The sequence below is a fragment of the Alosa pseudoharengus genome, unplaced genomic scaffold (genome assembly GCF_046254945.1).
Source record: "Alosa pseudoharengus isolate Yale_2024_CS ecotype anadromous, Long Island Sound unplaced genomic scaffold, YU_APseudo_1.1 YU_APseudo_1.1_scf_13, whole genome shotgun sequence".
Lineage (NCBI taxonomy): Eukaryota > Metazoa > Chordata > Actinopteri > Clupeiformes > Clupeidae > Alosa > Alosa pseudoharengus.
The window spans coordinates 11,591,438-11,614,047 of record NW_027468598.1 but is presented as its reverse complement, the minus strand read 5'-3'; the positions used below and the strand labels follow the sequence as shown (position 1 = coordinate 11,614,047).

The window sequence follows — 22,610 nt, the reverse complement described above, 5'->3', positions numbered from 1 at the left end:
GAGAGATGCCGTACCTGGTTACCCCCACCATTCACTACAAAACTCCCCTAAGCTGCTGAGAGATGCCGTACCTGGTTACCCCCACCATTCACTACACAACTCCCCTAAGCTGCTGAGCTGTTGAGAGGATTCCCCAGCTGAGGCTTCCAAGGCAAACAGAGCAATTACAATAGATCTCATCTGGATCACAACGGATCTCATTGGGATAACAATGGATCTCATTGAGATCACAATAGACTTCCTTCACACGTATTCATCACACACACACACACACACACACACACACACACACACACACACACACACACACACACACACACACACACACACACACACACACACACACACACACACACACACACACACACACACACACACACACACACACACACACACACACACACACACACACACACACACACACACACACACACACACACAGATCCTAATGGCTGCAGAGTTGTATAACGGTGGCCTTGTTGTGTAATGTTGCTCAGGGGTGCCCAGAGACAAGCTGTACCATGCCTGACGTGGGAGAGCGTTCACCTGCGCAGTCACCACACTGATAACAGCTCAAGTCAGAGTGTGTTTGTGTGTGTGTGTGTGTGTTTTTGACAGGGAGAAAGAGAGCAAAAAAACAAAGGGCCAAGAGTCCAGCGCCATCCCGAGAACTAGGAAGGCGGACACAAGTCCACATCCTGCTCTGGCCCCTTCGAAGTCCATTTGCTATCAATAGTCAAACTAGAATTATCAGTTCAGAATAACCCTGCCCCAGATTCAACCTTAGCCTTCAGGAGGTCACCTCGTTCAAACCAATTTTTCACAATTCTAGTTCCTTCAGACATATCAGCACAGGACACGAACTTTTGCCTTCAAGCTTTATAGCGCCTGTGAAATTGTGTCCACATGACAACAAATTGGCACAAATCTGTTGATCTCTGACATTGCTCAATTGTGAACCGAACGTGTGTTCTTTGCACTTCAGGAGAGCAGAACTCTTATGTACCCATAAGGCTTCAGGAAGCCGTGCAGCCCTGATCCAGGGAACATTAAGCAGAGGAAGTGAGCTTGGACTGGCCATGGGGGAGCCGGCGAAACAGTGTCCACTGCGCTACGCTGGCACTCGGCCCAGGCCAAGGACTCATTTCAAATTTAATGAACATCTACATTATATCAGTCTAATTAGAGGCCAGTAGCATACACCAACCACACCCATCACACACACACACACACACACACACACACACACACACACACACACACACACACACACACACACACACACACACACACACACACACACATACACATACACATACACATACACACCCACACACACACACCCACACACACACACACACACACACACACACACACACGCGCACACGCACACACGCACACACGCACACACGCACACACACACAGGAAATACTAGTCTGGGTGCATATTATGGCAGACTGGCCATAAAGCAAAGACTGTGAACAACACTTGGAAAATGAAAATGAAGAAAATGCTTACCTTGCAAGTAGTCAGCAAGATCACCTCCATTGCAATACTGTGGAGAGAAAAGCAACAGGAAAACAATAATTACCAGAGTGCATAATGGTTGTATGTGTGTGTGTGTGTGTTTATGTTTTGTTTGCATAGTTTTAAGTGTGTCCATATGACATAAGGCTGAGATAATGGTGTGCTCGTCTGTTCATATGGTGAGGTAATGCATCATGCCCACAGAGATCTCAGCACCATCAGAACTCATCAGGGGTGGGGGATGGTACTGTGGCCATCCCGCTATATTCCAAGTACTTGTATCACTCCACACACACACACACAGACACAGACACAGACACACACACAGACACACACAGACACACACACAATGAAGCATGTGTCTCTTGACCACTAACTGCCCCAAAGGACTTATGATCAGGACTGTTTTCTTCAGACACAGTTGTTTTTTTCCGGATGTTTTTTCATTCACTAACAATCTGTGTAACTGGGCAAATTCATTTCGCAATCTGAACTGATCTGTGTAATTGAACATGGAAAGTGTCAGCTGAGAAGCACAAGTACACAGACATGTTTGTGTACAAAGTCTCTAAGGTTCACACTAAGTCCCCCTCCATTCCCCATCCCACACACACACACACACATACAAACACACACTATAACATGCTCTAATCTTTTCCAGCACTAACAATAACTACTGTCACAACCAGCAGCCAGGAGAAAGGCCTGTTTGTTCTCTGTGAGACCAGTCTCTCCCCAGAGAGCAACAAGCAAACGGCAAAGTGATAAAAGTCATCCAGTGCAGCTTTAAATAGTCCCCTGTCTGCATTAGTGCCACGGCACATGTACTAAAACCTAGAACAACACAAAACAAACAACATATGGGTGCTACAGCTTTCTGGCTAAACAAAAGGTGGGATCTGTAGATTTAAAAGTTCCTCGAAGAACTCCAAATTTAAATCCAACTTGCCCTAATTCAATCCAAGTGATCCTCTCACTAGTCAACACCACATCAGATAACCCTAAGGCATACACCTGTGACCTGTTTGTGAACGCAAGTTTCCGTCCACTCATATCTTATCAGCAGGTACGGACAGACCGTATGTCCAGCCTAATAGCACACACTAAATATAGGGCCAAATAAATAAGGTTTTGCAATGCTGTTTCTCTTTCTTCTCTAGAGCGTTCTGAGTGTGTATTTATAGCGGGCCACTTGAGTCACCCAGACTTGTTTTTCTCTCAGGCACTCCAGTGTTGGGCAACATGAGTGGACAGGGCCAAGCAGCAAGCTGCCTAACTGTCCACTGCATGTGACATGTCATAGACATTTACAACACTGGCGGGGATAGGGGGAGCTTGAGAGGGTGACAGAGTGAAAGAGAGGGGGGCAGGCAGACAGACAGACAGACCGACCGACCGACCGACCGACCGACCGACCGACCGACCGACCGACAGACAGACAGACAGACACACAGACAGACAGACAGACAGACAGACATTAGGTCAGCATGTGACCTCTGATATTGATATGCATGTTGACAAAGCCAACTTACCTCCATCACCAGGAACACAGAGTTTGACGTTTCCTAGAAGATAAAGAACCACAGCAAGTATTAACTCCCTCATATTTCACCAGGTCAGTGTTTTAAAGGAAAATGTGCCAACTAAATGTGATTCATGAGTCCTATGAACAGCTGGCAATGTGTGCCTACAACATTTTCCATTTCCATATAGCCAGCTCAGCACCCGTGCTGATATGACAGTAACGGTACTCCTTCTGAGCGCATGCCAAGGTATATGTCAGGCTGCACTGACACACTAAACCTAAAGCCCTGGCAGTCACAGGCCTGTAAAAAGCAGCGCTAACATGAGAGGACTCACACGACTGAGCGAGGGTTGACTTACTCAACTCCAGGGTGACCTGAGTCTCTCGTGAGGTGCCAGGGTTGATATTGGATTGAGATATTTTTAAAGGGGGGCGGGGGGGGGGGGCAACCAATTTCAACAAACAAATGGACTTTAAGTGGTACAGTATTTCAGGTTATGTCTTATAAATATTTAAGATGTGCAACACAGCTCTAGGATGGTATGAGAAAATGTAAATAACCAAAATGTTTTCATTTAGGTGTACACAGTCCCATTCTCAGAGTGTCCTCAGTTACACCTTTGCAGTGGTGTGTTTGGAGGTATTATGGGGTATCAGATGACCAGACCCTGCATAGATCAGGTGGCGTGTAAATCTTTTGGAGGGGTGCATGTTCACCTGCTGGGCACGGGACAGCAATAGTGACCCCTCCCGTCATCACCAGCAACTTTAAGTAACACCGACCAAACCACAGTGTGATCCACTACACAGAGCTTGACATGTATAATATTTAATATAAACATTCATATAACATGAGAGACAGTGTACATTTCTGCTACGCTGAAAATAATAACAAAAAGGTTGGTAGTTGGCTGTTTTGGTCACAGTAGACAGACTTGCACAGACAAGCCTTGTGGCTGCTTGACTTCCTGTGTGAACAGTGTTCACATGGTGCTCACAGAGCACTCACACGATGCATATTCTGATATTGTGCTTATGGTCTGTGCACACACTCATGGGTCTAGCTGAATCTACTCAAGTGCAGTGCCAACAAGGTCCACTGTCATTTATCTTGAGCCGACTCTCTCTCTCTTCCAAATCTCTTTGCTTTCTCTCAGTGGGTTATTACAGACTTTGGAAATGGTGCTTCATTTCAGCAGCTCGCGAGCAAATCCTTCATCAGTCTCTGATAATGACTTTCAGGACAGGATCCATTATGCTGCCGAGGCCTGGGCTCTGACCGACTCTGCTCACTCCCCGTCTCCTTCCTGTCAGCTGGCCAGGCAGCCCGTCAGTGCTCGCCCTGACCACCGCCCCCACACACACACACATACACACACACACACCTTCCGTCCCCCTCCCATCCTATTTTCACTATGCTCCCCTCTCCACAGCAGTGGCTGGTTTAACCCCTCTCCCTCCCCCACAGTGCTGCTCTCTGAGCTGGAGCTGGGATGCGGTAATGGGATCTGGGATCCATGTGGGACAGCCCCCACCCTTGCACCCCCAGTCCCAGCCCCCAGCCCTGCGCAGGGGATCCAGAGGGCAAGATTACATAACGAGCTCTCTTCATCCCAGCAGAGAAGAGGGGCGGGGGGAGGGGCAGCGAGCCATGGACTGGACGCAGTGGGAAAGGGTTGAGGCCTTGCGTGCTGGCTGCCTGCCGAATGGGGTGGCTGACCGCTGTTGCTGCTGACGTGTTACAGGCCACATTAGGCGAACCCGGTCACCCCTTTCTCCCCAGGGCCTCTCACCCCAACCCCCCCCTCGGCTAACTGTCGCCTGACCGGCCACTCGCATTTCAGCCAGGCCATTCCACTGTCCTCTTCATGGGCATGGCCTTGAAGCACTGGCTGCTGCTTTTTTTTACGGGTGTGTGTGTGTGTGGGGGGGGGGGGGTCAGTCATCCCATCGCACGCAGGCTGACACCAACGGCAACTACGCGAGGTGCCAAGCTGGCCAGGCCCAGGCAGCTCCAAGGCAGAACCACACACTGACCGCAAGAGGAAGAAGTGCCCTGATTTCTCAGGCGTTTTTGGCATGAACGGTCTGGCGTGAAATCACTGCTTACATTTGGTTTCCTGTGCAACTGCTAATGTGTGAGGGGAATTCAAGGAAGTCACATTTTTTTAGGCCTGTTGACATGCAGTTTCTTAAAAAAAAAAAAAATCACAATCTGGCACACAGTGTTTTCTGAAAACACTGTTACCAAACTGTTGGACTTTGGACATGTGCAGTGACGACAGCCAGAAAGATTTCCCACCCAGATGGAAAAAAACTGAAACACCATTCTGCTGACACACTAGAATGTCATCCATGATATTGTGGCAATCCAATCAGTAAAATGCTACATTATAATGGATTGTGTACCAATAATAACATTGTGTTTAATCCCAATAGAGATTTTCCTTCTCCTGTTACAATGTTTGCCAACATAATTATACGCGTCATGTGTCAACAAAGGATCACCATGCACCTGTGCAACAGTGGTTTTTTTTTTTTTTTTTTTTTTTTTGCTTTTTCCTTTAAGCAAACCATGACTAACCCTAACAAACAAAGATTGTGTGGCAAAAGAATTTAAAAACACCAGTGAGGCGCAAATATCAAAACAGGGCATTTTCTTTTTGCCCAGCCAAGTTCCTGCGTCAGCCCTCCCCACACGGTGTCCTCGGTTACATAAAGGCAGGAAAGATCTGGCATGAGGAGTCCTGCCCAGGGCTCTGGGAGAAAAACATCCCATATGTGTGCGGCCGGCGCACAGTGGGACCGGAGCGAACGCTAAGCCAGGCCGCGATTCTTCGAACATCGCAGCGTCCAAATATCCCCCTTCTCACCCCACCCAATCCCACAAACAAACACACAGACATGCACACACAGTATTGCATGACTCTGTCTGTTTACAAAGGTGGGAGCAAGTGGTGATTGTGGCGATGAAAGTACAGTTCTGAAACTCACTTCTGTGTAAACAAACTCTTTAACTGATAGCAAGAGAGCAAATGAGTGCGAGAGAGAGAGAGTGCGAGAGAGGGAGAGAGGGAGAGAGGGAGAGAGGGAGAGAGAGAGGAGACCGTCGGACTTGTAGAACAGAGTTGCTTTGGCACACAGTTTAGTTAGCCAGCACGGGACACCAACAGAGCTTTGAGGAAGAGCACTGGCGGTAATAGAGGAACGTGATTAGCCCTTGGGCCAGCCAGCTTGTGATTAAGTTCACTCAAAAGATCTGTCCCACTGCTGTAAACATGCACTGCCTTATGGCCCTATGTTCCTATGCCATCAAGTACGTTCATAAGTCACTGGGATTACTACTACATTTTGTTAGCAAACTCCCAGAGATGAGCACAATGTAAAACCAGTTAAAAAAGAGTAAACAACCAAGAGCAATATAATGAGGCAACATCCACCATCACTAAAGACTCTACAGCTTATACTTATTGAACTTGGAAAAAGTCAATACATTGGTAATAAACAGTGATTATGTGACTTTCACCTAAGGGGTTTATGGAAGTTCATGCTGCTGTAAACATAAAGACATAAACAAGTGATCCTGTCCTCTCCTCTACTAAGAATTCATAAATAAAACTGGCAGAGTGTGTCATGGAAGAGCTGGAACGGGAGGGTGGGGGGAATGTGTTCTAAGAGCTCACATCACAAATCTTTACACCAAAGCAACACTGACCAGGCAACAACAATAAAAGGAACTGATGAACAAAACAGGCAGCAACTTTCTAGGAAAGAAGTAGCCCAGAACATTCCACTAATCGGGCCTGGGGGGAACCGAGCCAATCCCCACTTCTTTCTGCAGCCCACTCCTCATTTTAAAGTCACACACACCATCAAACCCCCACTCCCCCACCCTCAGGATAAGAAAATCACGGACAAAACAAACATGGCCCTCTCTCGGTAGGGACACCATGTTCTACAACAGGAAGTTCAAGTTTTGAGTGCGTTTGCAGAGGAGGCTTCCACTAACTGTCTGGTGCACATGTGACTTCATCAAACTTCAACAACAAACACGCCTCCCTCCCTCCCTCCCTCCCTCTCTCCCTCGCTCTCTCCTTTTCCCTCACAGTTGTTTTCTTGGCCTCCACATTACCTAACAGCCCATATCAATAACATCTCACTCTTTCTCCATATCTCCACACTCCATGCAGAGTTGCTATCCTCACTTAAGCCTGTACAGTATAAACAGGACTACCAAGCACAGTCACACAGTCACAGACAAAAGGCACCATTAAAAACACAATTTATGACGTCCTAACTGCAGTGCTACTTCACTCTTCAACTTCAATTACTGTACAGCTGTTGGGACAGTTAGCCTGGAGAGTGAGCAAGAAAGAAAGAAAGAAAGAAAGAAAGGAACGAAGAGAGAGAGAGAGAGAGAGAGAGAGAGAAAGAGAAAGAGAGAGAAAGAGAGAGAGAGAGAGAGAGAGAGAGAGAGAGAGAGAGGGAGAGACAGGCACTCCATAAACCCTGTGATTACTGGACTGAATAGAAACTGCACTCACTGCAGGGATATAATTAACACAGGCGAAGAGACAGCTCCTGCTACCTACTGCAGGTCCCGTTCACAAAAAAACACTCCCAGCCTCCCACCACAGCAGAGCGAGGCTGGCCTGTCAGCAAGGTGCTCGTCAATGCTCTCTGAGCCACTTCCTCTTTACCCATCCCTCTGATCCTATGCAGGAGCAGATAGGCTGGCCAGGGACCTGCTTTTTCTTTTTAACGGCATGAAGATGTGTGTGGGAGATGGATTGAGTAAAAGTGTGTGTGTGTGTGTGTGTGTGTGTGTGTGTGTGTATGAGAGAGCATGCAAGTCAGCATGTCTATGTGTTTCTGCATTAAGCCCTCGGCCTATATTTGGACGGCTCACAGTGTGAGCGGAAATTTCCCTCTCCATGCTACAGAGGCGGGGAAAGGCCAACCTACCCCAGTCAACTCTCTTTAACGAGGCGACCATCAGCGTTCAAAGAACACCGAGAGGAAAAAATAAAAGCTTGATCGCTCCGAACGTCCCCTAATGACAGTCCACCCTAAACGGGCCGCAGCAACCTAATTGCACCCGGCAGGGAGTGGCGTCGATAAGCCGCAGTACTCCAAGCGGGCATTACAGGCAGCGCGTCGATGACGAAAGGTCATGTTCCCGATCCCGCAAATACCGAATGCCAAGCCTGGTCGTGAAGAGGAAGAGACAGAGAAGGAGGAAGAGGCAGAGACGAAGAACAAGAAGCAAGAGGAAGAGGAAGAGAAAGAGAGAGGAAGAGAAGGGCGTGATGTCTAATGCCCTGCCACTTTAAATCAGCCATCAGCCTGATAACCACGATGTCAAAGCTTGGCTCATTAACGCCACAGCACACAGGATGAACTCAGTGTGATACCATTCAAGAAGACGTCATTTGCCTTCTAGGCTGGTAAAATGGGTACTGTGAATTGTAGCTGTCCCTATATCATGCAGCACAGGTATAGACAATCAATCATTTTGTCAATCAGTCAGAATAATATGGCCAGCATGATGTAATCCACAGACGAAATTACGAAAGGCTTAAAAATCACAAGATGAGTAGAGGTTAAAGATACATACATTAGCTCCTTCTCAATTCAATTCTGAATCACATCCAGGCATAAACCCCTGAGCTTGTATGCAAAACAGCAAGGCGTGAGCCCTGATCAAACATTGTCGAGTGCTGCTTATCACAAAAGTTCTGGTTACAGACAATGACTTAGAACCGCTTGTGAGCTCTTAGCCACACCAAGGGTTGTTGGTACACACTACTGTGATACAGAACACTGCCACTAAACTGCCACTTGTAAACGTACAGAACACTGCCACTAAACTGCCACTAAGTCTGAGAGCAGGACAAGTTGAAGCCTTTATGGCCCTGCAAACAGTTACATGAGCCGGCATGCTTAGCAGCAACAACCAGATGGTGTTTAGGTCTACACCACCACCACCACCACCACCACCATCACCAGCCAGCCAGCCAACCACTTCTCCATTTCTAACGAGCCCACACCCTGCACCGGCGGCCTGTGGACGACACACAATGTGGGCCAGGTGCAGAGCCTGAGCACCAGAGAGGACAGCCCTCCAAAAGTGAAGCCTTTCAGCAGTGATGGAGCCACCCAGCTCCCCCTCCCCAAAGGCTTCAGTTCAGCTGCAGATTATTTAAAGCCTGCTGTCCCTAAGCCAAACAATACAGCTGGTGGTGCTGCTACTGGTGGAGGTGGGGTGCTCAGTGCAAAAGACAAACCTTTTTTTGTCTATAGGACAGGCTTGCATTTTAATTAGAGCAGTGAGCACACACTTCAACACAGGCTTCAGTCCTCAGAGGTAACTGCCTAAAGGGTCATGCTATCGGAGGTGGCATTCTGATTTGGCATTCTGCAGCGTTATTCTGATTTGAGGTTTTTTTTAGTAGCCAAACTAAGGCAAAGAAGATAAATGATGAATCTCAGTGGGGTGGCCTGACGGGAATGCTAATGCAGGCGACCTCTCGCGGGCCCTGAGCAGAGCGAGGGGCTGGAACACATCAGAGCGGCGGTGCAGGGCTGGGCCGTGGTGTGGTGTGGTGGTGGTGGTGGTGGTGGGAGGCTTACGTAAAGCCAGGAAACAGCAAGCTGTGTGGGCACCGCAGGCCACTCCAGAGCCATCCTTTCAAATGCAGGCTGGACCCGTGGCCTACTTTATGCTTTTTTTTTTTTACATTTCATCATCATCATTCCCTCAGCCCCCACAATGCGACTGAAAGGACTCAAGGAAAGAGAAAAGGAGAAAGAAAAAGGCGGACGGGCGGGGGTGGGGGGGTGTAAATGTAACCCTGATGACAATCAAACCCACGCTTATGAGAAGAGGAGTGGAGGCAGGCCACTCAAAAGCATCTCTCTCTCTCTCTCTCTCTCTCTCTCAGGGAAAGACGTCAGCCGGGGCTATAAGTAACACTATCAGCAAGGTCGCATTCCTGGCAGACAGCCAACATCCTGCAGCCTCATCTTAACACGGCTGCTCCAGTCATGTTGGGAGTCAGATGCCCCCCCTCCACAGCCACCCACATTTCCCTTATCCAACTGAAGACAGGTGCTGCTGCTAGTGAAAGAGCTCAGTCTCAGCTCAGGGCCATGCTGTAGGCAGAGTCATGTGCCATCGTGTGTGTGTGTATGTGTGTGTGTGTGTGTGTGTGTGTGTGTACGTGTGTGTGCCTGCCTTCTATAGATTCTATAGACGTGAAGTCGGTGTGCATTGTCAGTCCTGGTTTTTGCATAACGTGCAAATGTGTATCACAATCTGCCATTTAGTCTGTGTTGATTTCAAAAGTCAATGACAGGTTGGCCACCGTCTTGCTACAATGCCATGGGTGTAAAACAGAAACAAGGCTCAAAATTCAGGAAAAAAGGGCTCCTTACCTGGACATCATAAAGGGCAACAATGTTTTCATGCTGAAGCTCCTGAAAAAAACAACACACAGACTTATTGTCATAGGCATATTGGTACAAATCTAGGCTAACAACATAACACAGTGCATTGTGTGTTAAGAAATCCTTAAATACATTGCAAACAAGTACCTTCAAAATTTTTATCTCCTTGCCAAGCAGAATCTGAGACTTGCTGAGATTCTTCTTGTTAATGCTCTTGATGGCAACTTCCCAGTCAGTCTTCTGCAAAGATCGAAGGAATCCAAGGTCCATTAATATCACTCATCTGATTCTTTCCACTCAAATATTTTAAAATTGCACAAGGATGTGGATGAGCGAAGCACAGGCATTAACTTTGTGAATAGATTGTTTATTAAATGTGTGTTGTGTGACCACGATTGCAGTGTCTTCTATTTAACATGTGAATGGAGTCAGGCATGCAAAAACAGAGGGAGATCATTGGGCATATGTAGGCAGGATCTCTCGGCCAAATCGGCCTAATTTTCAATCCCCTCAATGAGAGACATCCCAGGCACGCACAAAGCAACAAGATATTCTCCGGCTCACACAGATCTTTGTCGGGCTACATCTGTTAGGAGCGTGCCATCTCACTAAGGGCATTACTTCAAAACCGAAGTGATAAATTGGTCTTTAGCCCTTGAGCAACGGCAACGCCACCTGAATAGTAACAGGTTGAGGAGAGGAGGCCTTCCACAAAGAAGCGGCCGTATGCAGATAATGGGAGCATGAGTTAAGCTTGAGGAGTGGAGCCTCGGTGCAAAAAATCTATGAATAGAGGTCTGCTTTTCAGCTAAATCTAGGTTAATAGGAGATGTTCTTGCGGCACACTCTCAGTGCACAGCCCCGGCACACGCACACACACACACACGCACACGCACACACACAGAGAGAGAGAGCATGCAAGAGTGGCAATATCCATACCATCTCCACCCGAGCCTGCCTAGCCAAGCGTGACAAGGCAAAGCAGCGCAGTACAACATTCAAACAAAAATAATGACCCCCTTCCAGCTGGGTTGAGAAGTGGAGGTTGGGGAGGTTGGGGGTCTACATCTCATCAGCTAAAATGGGAACAACACTAAGAGGGACAGACCAAAGATGAGCAGATATTGTTTTATGAGGAGAACGAAGCCATGATATCAGACTGAATCACTACTGTTTCAGACTGCGTCAGTGTGCTATTTTCACCAGGACAGGACCATTAACCAACCAGTGATACAGCATAGGCTACGCCAAGCCTTTCAACCCTTCTGGATAACGGACACGTGGTCTACATCTGACATACACTCATCTATATGGAAATAGAAAAAGATGTCATATTCCGTAAGCCGCACTGAGAAGTTGTCTTGCCCTCTTAGTCACCTGGTGTAAGTATGTGGCCATCAGTCAGCCTTTACATGCACCAATCATCTCCCTCTTCAGTGGAAATAATCCTATAAATAAACACTCTACAGATGCAATGTTTATAAATACACCTCATCACATGCTGGGTTCAGGTTTGCTCATAGGCATGAAGCAATACACACACACACACCTATAGCACAACAATGCCAGAAGCCTAATGAGTCTAATAGGAGAGAAACTGGTTGTATGGGAGGTTGGAGGTCTAAAACATCACATCACCTCTATGATCTATTTTAAATTAAGCATTCTAAAATATCATACCCAGGCAAGGAATTATCAATTATCAGGGTCAGCTTGATAAACAGGTTTTGTATTACGCCAACTGCATTCACCCAAGAGTATCAGACTCCAATCTAGGCTACTCTCAATTCAGGTCTGTGTGCAAAGAGAATGGGTCTTTTGCCAATTGCAACAGGAGCACAAATGGACTAGCCTACAATCACCTGAATACTGATGAATTGGCCTATAAAGATTATTTCTCCTGCCAAAACTATCATATTTATTATACCCAAGAATCTTGTCCAAGATAGACATGGTGAAACATAATGATTGCTAACTGCTGCATTTTTAGGAGATAATAGATAACATGAATAATATCATTTATTTTAAAAAACATTTCGTATTACAAATTCTGGCTGCAGAATATAAATGATGAAGTAAGAATATGACAACAGAGAACCTCCACCCAAGATAGAGGTAAACAAGCAGACAAGCCTCCTACGTCACCGAGCTGGGCCGAATGGTATTTGAGTCACAGCTTTATGAATGAATGGCTCGTGTGTCTCCTTTTCTGCAAGATGCATACTAAAATATGTGTCTAACATAGACTCCGTCGTACATAGTGATTGCATGCTGATAACGCGGTTCAGGTATACCCTGTGCTTTTAAGTATTTGTTTTGAAATTAGTTGGTTTCTGCAGGGGTTGTGTAATACATGTGGAATTGTCAATAGCTACAGTCACATTTTTTTAATCAATATACATCATGCATACATGCATTGCATCTGCTCTGTGTGCACAAAACCTCAGATCAGGCTTAACATGCAAAGAAAATGTAGGTTAGTCTATAATAAGAAGGGACAAAATAACTTACTTTTTTATGTCGTCCTTTGAAAACGACAGCAAAAGCTCCATGTCCAACTAGGTCCTTCCTACTATATTCAAAGTCTCCCACCGTCTCCATGTTTAGTCAGTGTCCGAGTAAATAAGCACGTTATAGATGATGATGCTTGGCTGCTCGGTTTCCACTGAGCTAACTGATATTATTTGGCCATTGAACGAAAAGATATTCTACTCTATTCTGAATCTAAGACTTCCAATCTCAATATCATTTTAAAATAATTCACACTGCAGACAGGTTCTATTGCACATAAACAAAAACAGGCACAGGCGAGACGGTCCGATTACACGAACATGGACCGATGCATTTTGCAGTCCAATAAAACGTCTAGAATACTCTTACTCGACGTCGCGATGATGGGATGACCCACACTGTAATGTATCATTGCTATGCTAGCGATGCTCCGTTTCTTACCAACAGCTTGGCTTGTTATGTAGCGATACACTACTGATATTCATGCTTGTCAATCAAGGTGACATAATGGGCAGCGTCCAGCTGTCATTTCATGACACAATTAGCTCGTAATCAAGTCACCAAGGAAAGCTAACATTTTATTGTGTCAATGGCCCTCGTATGGCAACTCTGACAAACTACATGATTTTAGTTCGTATTCCTGATTTGCAAACAAAACATCACTGTCTCTAGTTATCTGGCAAAGCCAACTGACATATTTTGCTATCAGGCTAATATAGTAGCTACCTTAAGGTGCTCGCTAACTAACAAACAAGGCGTGTGGTTGAAATTCTTTACGATTTTCAGGTATATCTAGCGTATAATATTCTATCCCGTCAGCAATCGAGATTAGAATACAAGGGTAGGCTACTCAGGATCGTCGAAGAATGGAAGTAAGGTTGTCACAATGACAAATCGGTCTTCTCATTCTTATCTTTCCCATTAGTAGGCTAAGACGTTCTATGAAGAAGAGTCTATTTTCTCAATGGAACTGTGGCGTCCACGTGACAATCTTCTTTTTAATCCCAAAACTGGAGCATCTCTTCGATATATTCTTCTTTGAATATTCTTGTCAGCAGCTCCAGAGGTCCACTTGAGAAAGGGACCACTGTGTGTTACGATGGTTCAGCTAACATTAGCCAGATTAGCTTGCTATTTCCCGTGTAGCAGTCGATTTCTTTGCAAATGTTGTGCTCCAGCCGAGAATGTTAAACACGTTTCTGTCACGTTTGGATCTGTATCATGTTCGTACAGACCACTTGCCTCGGTGCAGCAATACAATGTCACTGCCGTAGTGTGTGGACTTCTCTTTAAATGTTTCTTCTTCCGCGAGGGCTGTGGTGCTCCTTCCGCAAGGAAATGTAGTCCCCAGTATGACGATTGCAGTTTAATTTTTTTCATTTATTTTATCATAAACCGCTGAAGCTATATAGGCCTATAAATAAACACACATTAATGAGCACGTTTATCTTAACATACAGTTTGACATGAATTTTGTTTCTTTTAATTATAGGCTAGGGTAGGCTAGTAGAGTAGACCTGAATATGAAGTAGGCCTTAACAGAGATACTACCAAAATTAGATCATACAATTGAAAAGAGAAGGGAGGGAAAACAACAATTCATTGTGGTGCATATGCAAATAAAACAGTCTCAAGCTTTTTGCACTAAATGCATAAGAGGACTGTTGCCTGACTTTGGTTTATGTGTGAACAGAAGGTTATTATCCTGTGCTCTGGCCATAGCCCTAGCCTGTACAAGAAATCTTTAGTACATATTTAGTATATTACACTTATATATAGCCATATTCTACTGCTCCTCATCCTACACTTATTCTTACTACTCTTACAATGTTACTGGTTCTGCACTACACTAGTACTATTACCACACTGCACATAGCTGTACAAACTGTACATATATCTGTCTATATGGTTCATACTGAATATCCATATTTATTCTCTTTTTCTTATAATAGATTCTGTTACACTGATATATATTATTCTTATAATGTTACTGCTACTACACTGCGCATATCTGTACATGTTGTTCATACTCCTAGCCACATTTATAGTCTGCTCTTATAAGGTTAGGCTACTGCTAATACACTGCACATATTTATTTCATTTATATGACTATAAACCACTTTCTGTAAACCAACTGTATACTACTGTCTACACTATATATCCTGCCCTGTCTATGCACCACCTGTTTATACTTTGTATATCACATTGCACTTTTCTGCTTTTTTGCACTTCTGGTTAGAGGCAAACTGCATTTCGTTGTCTTTGTACTTGTACTCTGCGCAATGACAATAAAGAATCTAATCTAATCTAATCTAGTAACCTAACTCAGGGCACCCAGTAATGCCAGTTCTGATCAAAAAAGGCTACATGAACTGGGAATAGGCAAAGAAGACTATATAAGAACAAAGACAGAACCCAACCTAGGTCTTATGTAGGATACAGAGCATGTTGAGGAATGCACATTAATGACAATAATTGTAGGCTTGGACAATCTATCAGTCTTGTCTACTCTGGTAATATCTCATTTGAACTAATTTAATCTGATCAGATATTATTTGCTGTAGTCGTAGATTGCCTGATCATATGGTCCTGACAACTTGGTCAATATTAAGAGTATTGACAACTGTTGGCTTAATAGACTAACTGTCAGTTCACTACACAGCACATAAGATGGTTTCCTCTGGCAAGACAAGCTCTCTTGCGCCATCTGGTGGCAATACATTACTCAAAAAGGTGAAAATGGGCAACATTTTGTATAACAATATAAATGATTTGGTAGAAAAAAGAAAAGAAAAAAAAAAAAATAATAATAATAATAATAATAACAATAATAATAACAATAACAATAATAATGTTGTTATTATTACCATTATTGTTGAGGTTATTATGATGTTGTTGTTGTTCTTATTATAGATTCTATCTTTTAAATAACTGGGAGAAAGGGGGAAAAGGCAGACCCCTACTCTGAACAAATGAACGGTAAATAATAGAACTAGCAGAGTTATTACAACTACTGAAATGCTGCCATGTGGTTTTACATTTTTCACTAACACTTCATCCCCAAAGGTAGTGTGGGTGAACCCAGATGAACAGGGTCTAGGTTCACTCAGGCTACCCTCTGATATCCACAAATAAACACACTTCACCATGGATTGGTGGTCTTGATTAAAGGGAAAGATTGTAATAATCTTTCTTTCTTTTTTTCTTTCTTTCTTCCAGCATAACACTCAATTTTGTGTCTGACTGAATTGCCCTGTCATTTCCCCAAGCCCAAGCTCAAGGCCAGACAGAGGCCTCAGCTGCTCCTGAGTAAACACAGGAAATGAAATATCAGTGACATGCGGCCGTTGCGATTCCGACACGACAGGCGGCGGTAGAGTAGGCCTAGACTAAGCTACTGACGTTTAGTCGGCTCAAAACCATAACACAGACTCAGAGAGCTGTTGATGTGTCGACTCCAGCGACTCCAGCCAGCCAGCACTGTCACACAGGGCTATCCAAAGAATTCTTTTAGACCAAACACCTATGTGATTAGGTAATATTTCCTGTTTGGTAAGTGTCGAGCTTCTTGTAGGCTAGGCTATGTTTCATGAATGTCGATGTATTATACGATTTTCAACACATCTTTCTTCATTACGAAAACAGAGAAACATAAGTTGGTTAGTCTAACGTTAACATTAAAAAGCTGTAAGTGTTTATTGCAGCGGTGTTCAACAGTGCACGATGCTTAAAGTGCCCTGGATGCAGAAACAAATACGGGCCAAATGGAAGACAAACTCATATCTGTGCTCTCTAACAGGACAGGACAACAATGGTTTTCGTCGGTTGTTGTACAGTATGATGATGAAGTATAACAGTTTTTCTTCTAGGAATAGATCGTCTGCCCTTTTAAAAAAAAATCTAATCAGTAGATAATGACTCCGTCTGTGGCTATCTGTCATGCTTCTTCTTGTCAGGAATGTCGTGCCAGCAGCAGGCCGTTGAACAAGCCAGGCAGGCCTTCCAAACAGGGAGGTCTAAAGACCTGTCTTACAGAATAACCCAGCTCAAAAACCTTCACCGGCTCATCTCAGAGAGGCAAACAGACATTGTTGAGGCTCTCAAGAATGATCTCTATAAGGTAGGTGGTGCCTATGTAGAAGTCCAGGTTGCAAATAAATACAGTAATCTATGTATGCTGTGCATTGCTGGTCCCCTGATGCATTTTCTACTGCACCCCCACTGGCCTATGTAGAGCGAAAATGGCACACAGCTGTATGAGATGATCGGACTAGAGGGGGAGATCAACCTGGCAGTGGACCGGTTGGCGGAATGGGCGGCCCCTCGACCCGTGGAGAAGAACCTCCTCACCATCTCGGATGAGGTGTTCATCCAGCCTGAGCCGCTGGGTGTGGTGCTCATCATCGGAGCTTGGAACTATCCGTGGGCAGTCACTCTTCAGCCCCTCATTGGCGCGATTGCTGCAGGTGTGGTGCTCGGAGAATGCCACTAATCCCAGTTGTGCCACTCCTTCACATTCCCTAGCAAGCCTTTTTTGGCACTTCTCCTTCACATCACTCCTCCTCCCTAATTATATGTGTAAATACTGGAACAAAGCAAGGTGCCCTTGTTATGTGTTGGCCTCAGTGGGATAGCTTTTCAAAAGCGTCCACACCAAAATGTGTTTTGTGTCATTGTAATGTAGATTTGAAGCTTCTGCTATGATCATGTAATGGTGTTTTGTCTCCTAGTTTACCTATTCCTTACAGGGATTATTTTTTATCTTAATCTGGTGACTGTCATATGTCCTCAGGCAATGCTGCTGTTGTGAAGCCGTCAGAGGTGAGCTCTCACACAGCCAAAGTCATGGAGGAGCTTCTGTCTCTTTATCTGGACAAGGTAAAAACCCACCTCCACTATGAACTACACCGCTCAAAAAAATAAGGGAACACTTACAGTTTTCCACAATTGTTCAAAACATTTTTTTGAAACCTTCCACCCTTTTCTCCATTCTCAAACTACATTCACAGAAGGTCTGACAGTTCTTGCAAAATAAAACACTCGCCTCAAAAGTTTTACTTGTGCTCAGAACCAAACAGTGTCAGAGTACCTATCCAGTGTATGATTGAAGTGTTCCCTTAATTTTTTTGAGCATGGCTTGACATGGGTTGTTGATTAGGGCGGCACAATTATTGCAACGCAATCATAATCGCAGGCGATTCTTTTTTAAACGATTAATCTAGCTTTTTTTTTTTCGATGCATCTAACGATTCATTTTTTCAGTTCGATTTGATTATCGATTATCTCCCCATTAATTGACTAATAGCAATGTATACATGTTGATTTACATATCTAAATGAAAAAACATTAATTCCTTAACATTGCAATATATGTTTATTGCTCTTAAAATTCCAAAATAAAAGACTATACAAGTGCAAAGTAATGCATTCTTAGTCAGAGGTAGCATTCAATAAAGTTCAGTAGTGTATAGGTCTAATTGAGTGCCTGTCACTTTAAAGAGACATTTGGAATATTGATCTGAAATCATTTTGCAAATCGCAATATCTGTCAGAAAAAGTGCAATGCGATATTTTCCCCAAATCGTGCAGCCCTATTGCTAATGCATAAGTGTTGTGAATGCAAAATGCAGAATTTGAACCTCATTGTTTGCCTGAATAAACTACTGTAAAACCTGAGGATGGACACAAAGCTGTAGGAGTATTTCAATTTACATACAACAGCGCCTTTGAATCATGGAAAAAGACATCTGTTAGGATAGGTGCACAGTAGATGAGACATTGCACTGCTAGATTCCAATCTCATCCACTGGAGGGAGCATTGACTCATTAAGCTTTTAGACAGCTCTGGTGAGCAAAGGCGGCCATCCTGATTTGCACAGGGTGTTTTTCCCGGACTGTCTCACTGGTGTAATTTTATGACAAGGTGAATGGTCATCACGGTTTGTCAGAGCTTGTAGCTGACATTCGGTCTGGTCTTTCATCCCAGGTACTATTACCTTCATACACTCTTACTACCACGTTTTTCATGAACAGCAGGTTAGGGACTTGAGGTAGGCAGTTTTTGTTTTACGCTGCTGCCGGGTGTTCTCTAATGCATCTCATTCATGAAATACGAATACTAAAAACTAAATATGCAGACCGAATGTTATCCCAGTTACAACTCAGGTCCAATCTGAATTGACAAGACATGGTTTTGTCTGAATGGATTAAACAGTGACTATGCCTTGGTCAAATAACCCTGGTCCAGATCAGGACGCTAGGCTGGAAGGGGCATCAGTTTCCGAACAAATGAATGTGCTCACCCACCAGGAGATGTATCCCGTGGTGTTGGGAGGCGTCCCTGAGACCCAGGAGCTGCTGGGGCAGCGGTTTGACCACGTCTTCTACACGGGAAACAGCACTGTGGGGAAGCTGGTGATGGAGGCGGCCGCGCGCCACCTCACCCCCGTCACCCTGGAGCTGGGAGGGAAGAGCCCCTGTTACATCGACAAAGACTGTGACCTCAGCATTGCCTGTCGGTAAGTGTGGTAAAACATTAAGCTGAAATAACAAACTTGGTTATCACTTATTATGTCGACAGAGATTTCAACATCTTCTTCTATATCTTGCTTGTGCTACATCTGTCCACATATCCCTGTTCTGGAGATCTTGTCAATCCATTTGATAATCACAATAAAAAAAAAATACTCTCATCAAAAATGTTTTTTTTTTCTTGTTTTATCTGGGTTGTAAATGATGTAAACGTTGCTGTTATGTGCTTTGGCAGCCGAATCACCTGGGGAAAATATGTAAACTGTGGGCAGACCTGCATTGCTCCCGACTACATCCTCTGTGAGCCTGGCATCCAGGACCGTGTAATTCAGGAGATCACTAAATGCATAAAGGTCAGTGAATTAGCACTAATTTATGACGGATTAATTAATTCATGGCGGCGGTTGACTCATCATTCTCAATAATCATCAAAATCTTCTTCAGTGTCAGGCCCCATTGATAGCTGACTTATTTCGCATTTTGTAAATGGACTTTCTCATTGTCTGACTCATTAATGAACTCTCTTTTGCTCTCTCTCTTTCTCTCTCTCTCTTGCTCTTATGGGCTGATTTCTCTTGCCAGGAATTTTATACGGATGACCCGAAGACTTGCACGGACTACGGACGCATCATCAATCAGCGCCACTTCAAGAGGCTGATGGCCCTGATGGAGGGCAGCTCTGTGGCCGTGGGAGGGGACACTGACGAATCCCAGTGCTACATCGGTACTCGCACCCCTCCCTCGCCTAACCACATACCTATGATTATAATACCAGTCTGTGTGGAGTGAAGGGATCTGATTGTTTTTTCTTCACATCAGCGCCCACAGTTTTGAAGGGGGTGACGGCAGACTCCAAGGTGATGCAGGAGGAGATCTTCGGGCCTCTGCTCCCCATCATTACCGTGGACGGAATGGAGGAAGCCATCTCCTTCATCAACCAGAGGGAGAAGCCTCTGGCGCTCTACGTTTTCTCCTCCAACGATAAGGTGGAGTGGAAAACGTTAAAACTTTTTTTTATTGATTTCCTTGCTGCATGAAGTCCAACAGCAATACAAAAAAAACAGGTAGTTCTTAGACAATAACGCGGAAGAAGTGGATTAAATAGTAAAACAGTTTCCTCATTGGGGTCTACGTTATTAGTACTTTAATCAGGAGGACTTTATCCTCCTAATCTTTATATTTTGCTCTATGGAATCCACACCTTTGTTGCCTGTGTCACACCTTACTAATGTTATCATAGTTCTATGCCACTCATATTAGTCCCATTATATGTAGGTTTTTTACTAATAAACCTGATTCACCTGATTACTGTTGTTTGTTTCTTGTAGCTGATTAGACAAATGATTTCAGAAACATCAAGCGGGGCTCTGTTGGCCAATGACTGTCTGGTGCACTTCACCATCAGTGACTTACCATTTGGTGGTGTCGGTGAGGAGATTCCCCTTGTGCAATTCACAGACTGTTATTGTCACAGCGTTGATCTGCCCTGATTTAAACCCATCATGTTTCAGGCAACAGTGGCATTGGATGCTACCATGGCAAATACACCTTTGATCAGCTGAGCCATCTCCGCAGCTGTCTCATAAAGAAGCTGAACATGGAAGGGGTGAACCAGATGCGCTACCCACCGCACACCACCAAAAAGCTGCAGTGGGCCCGGCTTTTCCTCCTGAGACAGGTCAACCTGCGCCGGTGGCGGCAGTTGGCTAAGGTGGCTGTGCTTACAGTCTTAGCAGCGTTTATAGTCCAGGTAAGCACAAGTTTAAAAGTGAACTGAAACAGCCTTCTCAACTTTGATTGAAAGGATTTTCCCACATGCTAGATTTCAGCCTAGAATGTTCATTATTTCTGTTCATATTGCTGTTTATCCATGGCACAATTAATCTTATTCAGGTCTGTTTTTGTAAAGCAGGTATCATTTCTGTCTCATCCTCAAATTCATTATGATGGTTCATGGTCATGTTAGGAACCATATGCCTACATTTGTACTGGTCACCCTGGTTATTCACCATGTGGTTTTGGGAACCATGCTGCCAAATATATTACCATTAACAGCTTTTAACAGTGCCAACTGTGCTGTTGTTTGCAAGGATAATATGTTGGCTGTTAGCTATCATGTTAGTTTTAGATAAAAATTGTGATGCCTCTTTAAAATGTGCTTAGGATACTTTTTTATTCTGAAATAGTTTTTTTTATCATTTAAATAGCTGTTTTCCTCTGTCGCCGATTCCCTTCTCCGGTGTTTTGATCCAGAAAAACACCAACAGATATGCCTTTGTTCTGCACAAACAATGTATTTACTTGTTGAAGAATTCAAAGCACAAAGAGGCCTATGATCTTCCAGCTTTAATTACTCGCTATGCTACAGTGCCACCGCAGTAAATGGAGCTTTTGTTTTAAATAACCTCTTACCTTTGTAAACATCACCTATGTATTTTGTATGCCTGCACTCTCAACTGTGTTTTTGTTTGTAACCGGTTAATTGTCAGTATCTCATGACAATGTCTGATTCTGTCTCTTCCTTTCACAGAGGTTTTTAAGATAAGGCCTCAGGAGTCCTGATGAATGATTGCAGTTCTTTCTGTGGAAGTTATCATGTCTTCCTTGGACAGAATAAGACGTCAGTATATGAGGGGAAGATAAGATGATAGAGCAGTCATCACACATGCCCTCCGACCGACGGCCAACAGTGTAATAACCCTGCACCTTGACGACAACAGCAAAAGGCATATTTGTATGGCAGTCAGAGCTCATACTCAGCTGTAGTGACTGCACTCTGAACAGTGATTCAACCGCAGTTCAATACCAGAGAATCATGTCACGTGCAGTACCATCCCAAATCGTCCAGTGCTGATACGTCATATCTTTTATACTATGGTATCATTTGGTTATCATTTCACATTTAGTAACATTATTAATGACGTTTTATTTATTTTGGTCAAATCATTTCAATACAATAAAACATTTCATTTCATATATTTTTGCTCCTTACACTTTAAAAACATTTGTACTTTGTTTTTAAAAATAATTATAAGTTGTCAATGAAACACAATGAATACCAGATACCG

The 22,610-nt window shown here is 44.2% G+C and overlaps 2 protein-coding genes across 4 annotated transcripts in view; one reads left to right on the top strand and one right to left on the bottom strand.

The window, feature by feature from the left end:
* ulk2 (unc-51 like autophagy activating kinase 2) overlaps window positions 1–14,281 on the bottom strand; it is a 32,141-nt gene extending 17,860 nt beyond the window's left edge. For both annotated transcript variants that reach the window (XM_076282150.1, XM_076282151.1), the window contains exons 1-5: window positions 13,013–14,281; window positions 10,649–10,741; window positions 10,490–10,531; window positions 3,060–3,092; window positions 1,519–1,555 (exon numbers count right to left, since the gene is read on the bottom strand). In XM_076282150.1, coding sequence (XP_076138265.1) covers window positions 1,519–1,555; window positions 3,060–3,092; window positions 10,490–10,531; window positions 10,649–10,741; window positions 13,013–13,102 — 295 coding nt within the window. In that variant the 5' untranslated portion in view covers window positions 13,103–14,281. The remainder of the gene's footprint in view (window positions 1–1,518; window positions 1,556–3,059; window positions 3,093–10,489; window positions 10,532–10,648; window positions 10,742–13,012) is intronic.
* A 2,162-nt stretch (window positions 14,282–16,443) lies between these two features.
* Window positions 16,444–22,520, top strand: LOC143121652 (aldehyde dehydrogenase family 3 member A2-like). Of its 2 annotated transcripts, none has more exons than XM_076282148.1 (11): window positions 16,444–16,564; window positions 16,969–17,132; window positions 17,247–17,478; window positions 17,805–17,890; window positions 19,321–19,529; window positions 19,778–19,895; window positions 20,125–20,266; window positions 20,362–20,528; window positions 20,871–20,970; window positions 21,054–21,292; window positions 22,073–22,520. In XM_076282148.1, exons 2-11 carry the CDS (start codon window positions 16,971–16,973, stop codon window positions 22,085–22,087), a joined length of 1,470 nt encoding a protein of 489 aa, XP_076138263.1. In that variant the 5' UTR covers window positions 16,444–16,564; window positions 16,969–16,970; the 3' UTR covers window positions 22,088–22,520. The 2 variants fall into 2 exon arrangements, with proteins under 2 accessions (XP_076138263.1, XP_076138264.1); XM_076282149.1 differs by having other exon boundaries at window positions 16,445–16,547.
* Window positions 22,521–22,610: the final 90 nt, after the last annotated feature.

Bases quoted from the DNA above. Each gene is read 5' to 3' on its own strand.
- LOC143121652 (XM_076282148.1), top strand. From the start codon at position 16,971: ATGTCGTGCCAGCAGCAGGCCGTTGAACAAGCCAGGCAGGCCTTCCAA. The intron at 20,529-20,870 runs GTGGAGTGGAAA...TGTTTCTTGTAG, and splicing joins TTTTCTCCTCCAACGATAAG to CTGATTAGACAAATGATTTC. The intron at 20,971-21,053 runs GTGAGGAGATTC...ATCATGTTTCAG, and splicing joins CTTACCATTTGGTGGTGTCG to GCAACAGTGGCATTGGATGC.